Source organism: Somniosus microcephalus, chromosome 14, assembly GCF_052327205.1.
Source record: "Somniosus microcephalus isolate GS21.2 chromosome 14, FLI_Smic_1.0, whole genome shotgun sequence".
Taxonomy (NCBI): Eukaryota; Metazoa; Chordata; class Chondrichthyes; order Squaliformes; family Somniosidae; genus Somniosus; species Somniosus microcephalus.
In genome coordinates this window covers 4281865-4293636 of record NC_141000.1, presented here as the reverse complement: position 1 = coordinate 4293636, position 11772 = coordinate 4281865, and the positions used below count along the sequence as shown (strand labels likewise).

The 11772-nt window shown below is 47.5% G+C and overlaps 1 protein-coding gene across 1 annotated transcript; it reads right to left on the bottom strand.

Annotated features, from left to right (window-relative positions):
* Positions 1 to 3617: 3617 nt before the first annotated feature.
* On the bottom strand, positions 3618 to 10863 carry LOC147107284 (zinc-binding protein A33-like). Its single transcript, XM_086006152.1, has 6 exons — positions 10319 to 10863; positions 10030 to 10125; positions 9087 to 9317; positions 8247 to 8269; positions 8028 to 8137; positions 3618 to 4963 (listed from the first exon to the last, which is right to left on the bottom strand). The coding sequence occupies exons 1-6, from the start codon at positions 10733 to 10735 to the stop codon at positions 4419 to 4421; spliced, it is 1422 nt and encodes a 473-aa protein (XP_085862278.1). The 5' UTR covers positions 10736 to 10863; the 3' UTR covers positions 3618 to 4418.
* Positions 10864 to 11772: the final 909 nt, after the last annotated feature.

The following is an 11772-nucleotide window of genomic DNA, read 5'->3' as shown; positions in this document are numbered from 1 at the left end:
TCAGAGCTCAGACCTCCAAAGTATGTAAAGTAACCTCTCCGCACAAGTACTGTGAACAAACCCTTTCACACAAGCAGGTAGGAAAGCAGCTGTGAGTACCCAGTGCTTATAGGAGAGAGAAGGAAGGAAGAGGAGAATAATGAGAGAAGGAAAGAAAACAAAAAAATTAAAGAGAATGGAAAAACAAAGGATGAAAACAGGGAGAGAAGGATGAGGAAAGCAGAGTAAGAGAATGAAAAAGGGAGGGGGAGGGGGAGGGGGAGGGGGGGGGAGAAAAGAGAGATAGAAGATAAGGATGTGATACTCACCCCCCCACGAGGGAGGGAGGGAGAGTGGACTTTGAAACTGACCGCAACTTCAGGATTTAGCGTATGTGCATCTAAATGGGAAATCCTGAATTTGCGGTCAGTCATTCACTGCTCCGACACTGGCTGGGCTTTCCACCCCACCCCCCAAATAACTGGCATCAGTGTAATCAGTGAAATTGATGAAAACTTGAGCCTTTCCATGTTAATATCGTTGATAAATACCCCATTAAATGTTAAGCCTTGTTGGAATAGGTGTAACTGGGGTTGTAACAGTGCATTGACTGAACAAACATTCTAGCCCTGAAAGACTAAATGTTGTATTTGTGAAGTGTTAAATTTCTCCATTATGATATTTTCTTTTTAAAGTTCTACCTTATCCCCATGTGAAAGTCACAATCTTTATTCCACTCCTTATAACTTTAAGTGTAGATAAAAGCTGCTTTTCATTTCCTGGTTTGCTGCCTGTAAAAATTCTTCAAAGTGATTGATAACTTAGACAGCTTGTTGACATCACTGCGGCTCTTTGCTGGGGATTCCCATTACACTGCGCTACAGTCAATTGTACATCTTAATACCTTCTCTTCACCGCTGACTGCAAAACACACACACGTCTAAGCAACCTAAAATACACTTCGCTCAGGGTGTCCTCCTTCCGTGTGCTGTGTCCTATCTGCTGTGGGTTTGTCTGCTCCCTACCCTCCCTCACCAAGTACAGACAGACCATGGACCTCGAGGACCCTCGTTCACCTGCATCACCCTACCCCCTCACTGTGGGCCAGCTGCTTGTTCTGCTGCTCACCGTGTACATTGTGCAGTGTGTGTTTGTGTGCGCGAGGGTGTTGTACAGTTGACTCTGTACTTTGCACAGCTTCCAGCCGTGTCTGTCTCACTCACTTTGGGGTTCATGAGGAATCAGCGTCTGGTTTTACTGAGCCCTTTACCTCACCATTCAACAGCCCAGCATTACAAGAGGCTTTACTCAGACAGACCTAGATTAAAGGAAGCCTGAAATAACAGAAAATGCTGGAAAAATTCAGGCCAGGCAACATCCGTGGAGAGAAAATAGAGTCGACGTTTCTCTTATCCTTCTTTTGTTCTCTCCCAGCCCTACCTTTCGATCTATTTCATTTCCTTTCCAGTTCTGAAAAAGGGTTTTGACCCGAAACGTCAACTCTATTTTCTCTCCACGGATGTTGCCTGGCCTGAGTTTTTCCAGCATCCGCAGTATTTTGCTATCATTAAAGGAAGCCTGTGTGGGTTCCAATACACACCTTCATAAACCTTTCTCTACCTCCCTCTGCTGGTGTCGCTATCACTATTTGACATTGCGTTTGGTTTTAAGGAAAACGGCAGAGAGAAATTGTAATATAAAACCCAGAGAGATGATTTTAATTTACAAACCCGATGTAAATTAAACAGCAAATAAAAGTCTGTAAAGCTTCACTAGTGAATATGGTAGTCCAGAATTGTATGTGTGAAGTATCTCTCGCCCCCCAAGTTACAGATCCTGGAGCCAGCAGCCACTCACGCTGGTTCATTTTGTGGTCACATTATTTGGTCTGAGGAATTAACTGCAGTCATCGTGTGGTAGGTCACTCACTGTCCTGTTCCTGTCTGAAATGGAGCCAATCTTAATAGATTGTAAATCACCAAAATTACCATGCCTGTCTTTTATTTTTAGTTCCCTTTTTCTTCAGCTCATTCACGCCAAACCCTCCTTCCAATTTCTTGGGCAGTGAAGGAGATACTTGGTGACAGCACTCTCACCTCGGAGTCAGATTGTGGGTTCAAGTCCCACTCCACAAGCTCTAGGCAGTCACTCCAGTGCTGTGCTGAGGGAGTGCTGCACTGTCAGAGGTGATCGCTTAATAGAGACCACATCTGGCCTCAGCTGAGCGCAAAAGATCCCTCAGCACTATTTTGAAGAGGAGGGGTGTTCCTCTGGCCAATATTTATCCCACAACAACATCTAAAAACAGGATGATCGACACCTGCTGCTTGTGGGATCATGCTGCGCACAAATTGGTCACATTTTCTTTCAGTAAACAGTGGCAACACGACAAAAGCACTTAAACCGGCTCTTAAACCGCAGTGGGACGTGCGGAGGTGGTGAAAGGCGCTTTATAAATGCAGGTTCTCTTTACTTGGACCAGTTCACAACACACTTTAGCTTTTTGGTATTATGTCTTTAGAGAGGAGACTAACTTATTGAATGACTATGCATTAAATATCAAATACATGCATGTTTCCCTCCCTGCAGATTTAAATGGAATGGATTTTTCCCAATGGATGTTTTGACTGGAGGAGGCGATCAAGACCCAATCCTCCCCCTCTCCAGCCAGGGTCCAAGGTGCCATCTCCTGTTGGGAAATCTCCAATGGCCACTGAAGCAGGACATGCAACAAGACCTGGACAGCAGCCAGACTTGGGCGACAAGTGCCAGGAATGACCATCTCCAACAAGAGTTTAACCACCTCCTCGCCATTAAATGGCATCACCATTGCCAAATCCCCCACCATCAACAAGCTGTTGGGAGAGGAGGGGGGGGGGGGGGGGGTGGTGCTCATTAACCAGAAACACAAATGGACCAGCCACAACTGCCATGGCTATTAGAGCAGGAGAGAGACTGGGTATTCTGCAGCAAGTGCCTCACCTCCAGACTCCCCCAACCCCCCTCTAATACCTGCAAGGAAGGCAGGAGTGTGGTGAATACTCTGCACTTGGCTGGATTTGGTGCAGCTCCAACATTCAAGAAGCTCAAAAGCACCCAGCACAAAGCGGCCCGTCCACCACATGGACCGTCCACCCTCCGCTGTGGCTGCAGTGTGTACAACACCATGCACTGCAGCAACTCGCCAAGGCTTTGTAGACACTGCTACACGGCTCATCACCAGGGTCATTTTAACAATGTTGAGGGTGCTGTATACACATTGCCTCCAACCCAAAGGCTACCTCAACATGGCCAAGCCCCCGTTATAATGAAGTGAGTTGAGGAAGGCAGCAGAGGTCTGTGTGTCAGAAGGACTATGTTTATACAAGAGTCATATAAACTTCCCCTCGTGAACATCACGGTCTGTACAAAACCGAACCTCGTGCAGATAGAGCCAAATGACATGAATGGGATTGCAGATGTTGTTTAACTGGGAAGTGCACCATTCACCTTGGTTTCTGTCCGTTGATTCATAGTTCACGGCCGATGACCTACCTGTGGCTGGATAGAATAACTGGGCTGTGATAGCAGATCCATAACGTGCTGGGACACAAGGAGGGAGAAAAAAGGACCAGAAGCAATTTTGCGAACATCAAGGATGAAATTTATGACCATTATATTTAATTGTAGCAGAGATGTAGATTCTTCAGACACAGGTACACTGAAGAAACATCATTACTGCCCGTGTAATACACATCCCTGTCCCACTGGGCTAGTCAGGATTGGTCAATCATACACATCCCTGTCCCATTGGGCTACAGTCAGGATTGGTCAATCATACACATCCCTGTCCCACTGGGCTAGTCAGGATTGGTCAATCATACACATCCCTGTCCCACTGGGCTAGTCAGGATTGGTCAATCATACACATCCCTGTCCCATTGGGCTACAGTCAGGATTGGTCAATCATACACATCCCTGTCCCACTGGGCTACAGTCAGGATTGGTCAATCATACACATCCCTGTCCCACTGGGCTAGTCAGGATTGGTCAATCATACACATCCCTGTCCCACTGGGCTACAGTCAGGATTGGTCAATCATACACATCCCTGTCCCACTGGGCTAGTCAGGATTGGTCAATCATACACATCCCTGTCCCATTGGGCTACAGTCAGGATTGGTCAATCATACACATCCCTGTCCCACTGGGCTAGTCAGGATTGGTCAATCATACACATCCCTGTCCCATTGGGCTAGTCAGGATTGGTCAATCATACACATCCCTGTCCCACTGGGCGACAGTCAGGATTGGTCAACACAGGTTAGATTGGAAAGACAATTCTAATAGTTCATTCCACCCCCTCACACCCACGGTTATACATTCCCGGTAAAGTATTTCTAATAATACACAAACCTACCCAGGAACAGCCAGAGCGGACCAGATCTTTAAAGACACACTCAACTAAACAAACCTACCGAGAGAGGAGCGCCATTGTCCCCAGTGTCATTCAAACAGGGGCAAAAGAAAGGGAACATTCTCTCGGCGAATGTCTCTGTGAAAGTGTAGAGATGAGACAAGTCACCAGCAGCGTAAAAGGACACTTGGCCTCCCTCGTAGTCCAGGTAAACTCCAATCCGGCTGGGCTTCCCCCTCAGAGGCAGCGTGGTGACTGTGGGCGAGGTGAGAGCACAGTACCGGTTTCCATTGCTCAGGGACAGCGCCAGGTATCCATTCTCAGGCTTCAGAGCAAGATCTCCCTTCCTGTTAATGGACTCTCTGGCCACACCCACGTCCCATTTGGACTTGTCGCTCACCTCCACCTCCCAGTAGTGTGCCCCCGCGGTGAAGCCCTCAGTGGCCAGGACGGAGACACACACGTCGAACCTCGCCAGGCTGTCGGGAAGCAGCTGCTTGGTATCGATGACCCTCACACTGGTCAGATCCTCAGACAGCAGGAGCCAAGGGTTTGCTGTTCGGGCGTCCAGAGACAGGGCGAGCGGAACTGCAGAACAAAGCCCATGGATTACTGGAGTTCCATCTTGTTGGTGAATGACCGAACAGGACAGTGACTGAGTTTGGAGATGAGCCAATTGTTCCTTTACTGAGTGGAGCACATTCCGCTTTAACGGGGAGTCTGTGGGATGGACTGCGGGTCAAATATAGACCATGTTCCTCGCTTTAGAGAGGATACTGCACAATTTTGAGAAATGTTAAGAGGACCTTGTAAAAGATTTACAATCACTTCACAGTTAAACAGATTGCATTTCAGATCAAAGAAAGAGTTCCTCAGGAATCAGTGGGGTTCAGGAGTCACCAAGCATTTCTGGCCAGCTGCTGCGACCCAGTTATCCAAGAACTGGCCCAGGTCAAAGAACAGCAGCAGCCGCCGGGCCTCAGTAAAAGACACAGTCCCCGTCACTTAAACTGGGCAAAGAGCACTGATCAATTTCCATTGCCATTATTGTCAATTACAAAGTCGCCGCTTAATATGTTACACATGCCGGCTGTGTCGGTCAGAAACAGGAGCTCAATGACTCGGCCACACCTCGTTAGGGTGAACGTCTATTGACTGACATGGCAAACCCAACCAAGCAGCTCAGGGACAGCGAATCCCGCCAGCTTTTCACAAGAGACCACTTTTAATCTTTGTTATTTGTCGGGTCATCGGTTTCCCCCGCCAAGCTTCAGTGGGGTTCAGTTCCTCGGTTGCTGCCGTCCTTAAGCAGGCAATTGTTGAGCCAAGAGCGTTACAGCAAACAGGCAACAGATGGAATCAGAGCGGCCCTCGCGGTGTGAAGTCCCAATGGTGGGACACTGGTTGGCCAAGAAATGGGTCTCTCCATTTTTAGGCTTAGAGTCAGAACTTTGATAGAAACCACCCACTGTGTACTCTTGGGAAGTGGCGGTAGGGATTGTGGATGCATTAGTAATAATTTTCCAAAACTCCCTGGATTCAGCAAAGGTCCCGGCAGACTGGAAAACTGCTAATGTAACACCCTTATTTAAAAAGGGCAGTAGACAGAAGGCTGGAAACTATAGACTAGTTAACCTAACATCTGTGGTAGGTAAAATTTTGGAGTCCCTTATTAAGGAGACAGTAACAGGACATTTGGATAATCATAATTTAATAGGACAAAGTCAGCATGGTTTTATGAAGGGGAAGTCATGTTTGACAAATTTGCTGGAGTTCTTTGAGGAAGTAACATATAGGGTGGATAAAGGGGAACCAGTGGACATGACAAGGTGCCACACAAAAGATTATTGCTTAAGATAAAAAATCACAGGATTGGGGGTAATATTCTGGCATGGATAGAGGATTGGCTATCTAACAGAAGGCAGAGAGTTGGGATAAATGGTTCATTCTCAGACTGGCAATCAGTAACTAGTGGTGTTCCGCAGGGGTCAGTGCTGGGTCCCCAACTCTTTACAATCTATATTAACGATTTGGAGGAGGGGACTGAGTGTAACATATCAAAGTTTGCAGATGATACTAAGATGGGAGGGAAAGTAGTGAGTGAGGAGGACATAAAAAACCTGCAACGGGACATCGACAGGCTAAGTAAGTGGGCAGAGATTTGGCAGATGGAATACAATACTGGAAAGTGTGAGGTTATGCACTTTGGCAGGAAAAATCGTAGAGCAAGTTATTATCTTAATGGCAAGAAACTGGAAAGTACTGAAGTACAAAGGGATCTGGGGGTCCTGGTGCACGAAACTCAAAAGGTTAGTATGCAGGTGCAGCAAGTGATTAAGAAGGCCAATGGAATGTTGGCTTTCATTGCTAGGGGGATAGAATATAAAAATAGGGAGGTATTGCTTCAGTTGTACAAGGTATTGGTGAGACCGCACCTGGAATACTGCATACAGTTTTGGTGTCCATACTTAAGAAAGGACATACTTGCTCTCGAGTCAGTACAAAGAAGGTTCACTCGGTTAATCCCGGGGATGAGGGGATGGACATATGAGGAGAGGTTGAGTAGATTGGGACTCTACTCATTGGAGTTCAGAAGAATAAGAGGCGATCTTATTGAAACATATAAGATTGTGAAGGGGTTGGATCGGGTGGATGCGGGGAGGATGTTCCTGATGATGGGTGAAACTAGAACTAGGGGGCATAGTCTTAGAATAAGGGGCTGCTCTTTCAAAACTGAGATGAGGAGGAACTACTTCACTCAGAGGGTGGTAGGTCCATGGAATATGCTGCCCCAAAAAGCTGTAGAAGCTACATCATTACATAAAGTTAAAGCAGAAATAGACAGTTTCCTAGAAGGAAAGGGAATTAAGGGTTACGGGGAGCGGGGCAGGAATTTGGACATGAGTCTAGGTTCGGATCGGTCATGGCCCTGTGGGTAGCGGAGCGGGCCCAAGGGCCGTGTAGCCTGATCCTGCTCCTATTTCATGTGTCTAATTCTGTTAGATTCAGGAGATGGTTCCGTGATAGTGGATTGGCGGTTAGGATCAGATCAGCCATGATCTTATTGAATGGTGGAGCAGGCTCGAGGGGCCGATTGGCCTACTCCTGCTCCTATTTCTTATATTCTTATTATTGGTATGGATCACAAACAAATAAAACTTGAAACTTAAATTAAAACGTGGTTGCCGGGGGTGATGATGCCCTCCAGTGCCCACTAGTCCCTCCGGTGCCCACCAGGCCTCACGTGTGCCAGCAGACACCGCCTGCTCCTTCTCCAGGGCCACACGGGCACCAACGTGGCCAACCCACTGTGTATAGCGGGCAACTTGCACCGGCACCAACTGTAAGAGGTGGTGACTGTGTTTAAATGCTATAAAGCGTAAAGGCTTTAAATAAAATTCCTGCCCCCTCCCACACCCGGCCCAGCCACTGCATATTGGTATTTCCCCCCTGCCCCTCTACAGGACTGATCCTAATCACATCCCTTCATCCACCTCTCCCACAGAACCTCGAATGTTGACAGTTTCTGGAAGTGAATTCTACAGCCACAACTCGAGAAAGAATCATTTGCAATTTAACACAGGCAGAGAGTCAGATCGTCCATGTTGCCCTGGATACAAGATTACTGGTTGAGGCAATGCCATCCATTTACCTGGGTGGATGATTTCCTTCATTTCCTTCCATACTTTGTACTGCAAAGGTCCTTTGAATGTCCCCAGACACACATCCCCAGATATAGTAGTGGGCGCCTCTTCAGAAAACCTGCCAAGAATATGAATATCCATTAGAACGCTACAGGATATGGGCTGGAACAAACAGGGGGAATGTGGAACTGCTACATCAGCAATAGGCCATTATTGACTCTACATACCTGTCCCGCCAACAACTAATGTCCTTGAAGAGAAGAGAAAACAGAAACAATGTCAGTTTGTTGTTTTTGCAGCAATGTGAAGGACAGAGTGAATTAAACTGGGCGAGGTGGCCACCCAGCTTGGGACAGTGAATGCATCAGGTCCACAGTCAATGTACCTCAGGCACAGTCACAATAGATTAACACTTCACTAAAGTTTCACTTTGCTTTGGCATAATATTATTCCACTTCAAATTAAATTCTCTTTGAACACAGTATTGTAATAATGTCCATATCAATTCTTACATGAAAAGAATCCGATTCTGGCTCAAGATCTGGTTAGATTTCCAGGACCAACACAAAGTTGGTTTGTGCACAGGAATGGCTGATTGGCTCAGTTTGGGGTTCAACTCCCAAGTTGTTCCCCCAGGGGTCAGTATTAGGACCACTGCTCTGATATATATCAATGACCTGGACTTGGGTACACAGGGCATCATTGCAAAGTTTACAAATGACAAGAAACTCAATGTAGTAAACTCTGAGGAGGAAGGTAACAGACTTCAGGAGGACAGAGAGAGACTGGTGAAATGGGCAGACACATGGCAGATTTAACAAGTGTAAAGTAATGTATTTTGATAGCAGGAGGAAGAGAGGCAATGTGAACCAAATGAAGCCAATGGCAGTCAGCTACAGAAACCCTGGCTACAGTTTTCTTTTGTTGCTGAGTAACTTGGAGCCCAAGTTACAGATGCCCACCATCCCAAAAGCCAAGAGTCAGTGGGAGGGGCAGATACCATCAACCAGAATCAAGGGGGGTGGGGGGTGGGGGGAAAGGGGAGAGGAGAAAGGCGCAGTGTGTACCTTCAAAGAGGTCAAATCACTCCGATCCAGTTTGGCCTGAATGTTAGTTATGTCCAACTCAATGGAGAATAGTGTTGCTCGCATTTTTGTCAGGTTTCCTTCCATTGATGCCAAGTTAGTTTCCACCTGAGCTTCCAGCTTTGCCATCAACTGTCGCTCTTGCTCATTGAGGAACCGATGCAGGTCAGCAAACTGCTGTGAAATGTGGCAGATCAGATTACACCCAGTTTCCTGTAGGAAAGAGCATCAAAGGTGCACATTTAGAATTCAGCAGGAGAGAGAGAGAGAGAGAGAGAGATCAATCGTTTCCAGTCAAGGAAGGTGACTAAAAAAAACAGAAACCCTTCAATATCCTCAACATTCTCCAAACCAAACTGTTGGGAAACCCACAGCTTGTATCCTTGGCTCCTGTTGGTAGCCTCTCTGGTGAAAGGTCATGGTTTCAGGCTCCAGGCCATGAGCACAGGATGCAAGTCAACACTTCAAAGCAATCATGAACCCTGGGAATAGCCAACCTTGGGAGAAGGCATTAGATGAAGGTCTTGCCATCCGGCTCAGGTGGATGTTAAAGATCCCATGGGACTACCGATAGGAGCAGGGAATTCTCCCAATGCCCCAAACATCCCTCCTTCAAAACAGCATCAGAAACAGATCAACTCGTCCTTCATTCATCGCACTGCCACGTGCAAAATGGCTACCACATTAAAGAAAGTCTCGCTCATTTATGACCCAGGGGCCTCTCAAAGCACCAAGCATCCGGTGCTCATGGCCAAGAGTGGAGCATGAAACCGTGGTCTTTGTTCGGAGGGGACAGGGTTCCCGGAGCCTCGATTCTTGCTGTTGTAATGTGGGCATGAGCCTGTGTCACAGCTATGCCACACACCAGGTCACTAACAGATCGATCGCTAGCCTTTCGGGGCGCGGGTAGATCAGAGCAACTTACTTTTGTTTGAGCAATCTCCAGTCCTTGTTTCTGCAGAGCATCTTTCAAAGAGACCACCTTCTGGGTCAGCGAGTTTAAGAAAGCGAGTCCTTTATTCTGCAAGGGACACAGGAAGGAAGTGAAATGAGCCGCGATACCTGGATACCAGACTGGTCATGTGAAGTCAGAGATACACCATGATAAAGCACACGGGAGACCCGAGCCCACCTTCATGTGCTGACTGAGGGATGCATTTCCTGGCTCACATTCCCACCACCCCGGTTTTGACCATTGAGAGTGGGTCCCATACCTTGCATGTTGTGATGAATTCAGTTCGCTCCCTGAATTTGTGCCGCTTGTGATGTTTCGAGTCCCTGCAGATGGAGCAGATCAACATCCCGTCCGTTTCACAGATCAGGCTCAGAGTCTCTTCATGTTCCTCGCACAGACGCCTCTCCTCTTCAGTCGCCTCTTGTGCACCGGTCAGACTCCGAATCTTCTCCACCACATTCCTCAACACACGATTGGGCAACAAGGTCAACTCTGGAGCATCCTCACCACACTGGGGGCAACAGACCAGCCCCCCCTGGACCTTCCGGTAAGCCACAATACAGGACCGGCAGAAATTACGGTCACAGTCCACCAGGACAGGGTCAGCAAAGAGCCCAAGGCAAAGGGGACAGGTGAGGGCTTCGCCATAACTCCCACCCTCTTTACTGTGAGTCATGAGGACCACACACTCAATCCTGAGCCTGGGGAGTGACTGAGATCAGCCCAAGGGCCCTTTCCCTCCGGGACTCTCAGCAGACGAGTGAGTCAGGGGGCTTCCTTCCAGCTGTTTGTGTTTTACTGGCGCCCTTTCATCTCATTGAGTTTAATTAATTCCCCAATTCAGCAAAGTTGGGTAAAGTGGATCCAGGAGCTCAGCTCCAACGATGATTGACAGGTGTTGAAATCTCCCCCCCCCCCGCGGTACCTTTGGTTTGAGCTCTTTGGTCTCCAGCACAGAAACAATACATTCTACAAGAGCCCTCCCTGAGAGTAGGGCCCCACTGATACAACTGGGCCTGACAAAATAAGCTGAGATTGTAATGTTAAATGAGGATTTGATTCTGCCTGTGTCCAGCGGGGCCCACTGGCCATGGAGGACCTTTGATTGGGGAATGAAGCTGCTGTCAGTGGTGCCAACAATCTGGAGTTCCTGCAGAGTGTCTGTATTCACAGTTAACAGTCTGCATGACTGTGATAATTGGGTGAGAATCACAGGGGAGGCTGTTTAAATCCTCTAATCAGCTGTTGGTGCATCTGAATCTGAGACATCAGACATGTGCTGCTCTTGTACCGAGTGAATGACACGCATTGAATTTACACCGAATGAATGATTTTGTACTGATGTGACACCTAATGATTGCATCCCATGCATGCACACTGTTACATAGTTATGTTGGGACTACATTGTACAAGTGTACTAACACTCAAATCAAGTGTAGCAGCACTACGATGCTGGGAAAGTAGTGCGCAGGCGCCGCACAGGGCACTTGGAAATATCACCCCGCACCATGCGGCAGGCAGCCATTACAACTCAAATAAAACAGTAGTTTATAATTACAAACTATCGAGTCCAGAGGTGTCTTTACAAAGCACTACGAGCGCTAGAAGACATAACACACACCCTGTACATTCTCAGTGTGATGTGCTGTGCTGTGCTATCTCTCCAGGCAATTAAAGAAACAATGGAGGTTCATAGAATCAGACAGCACAGGA

Excerpts from the sequence above, each read along its gene's own strand:
- LOC147107284 (XM_086006152.1), bottom strand. The coding sequence starts at position 10,735 with ATGACTCACAGTAAAGAGGGTGGGAGTTATGGCGAAGCCCTCACCTGT. Across the intron at positions 10,126-10,318 it reads AATTCATCACAACATGCAAG|AATAAAGGACTCGCTTTCTT; the intron begins GTATGGGACCCA and ends TGTCCCTTGCAG. Across the intron at positions 9,318-10,029 it reads TGGAGATTGCTCAAACAAAA|GAAACTGGGTGTAATCTGAT; the intron begins GTAAGTTGCTCT and ends TCTTTCCTACAG.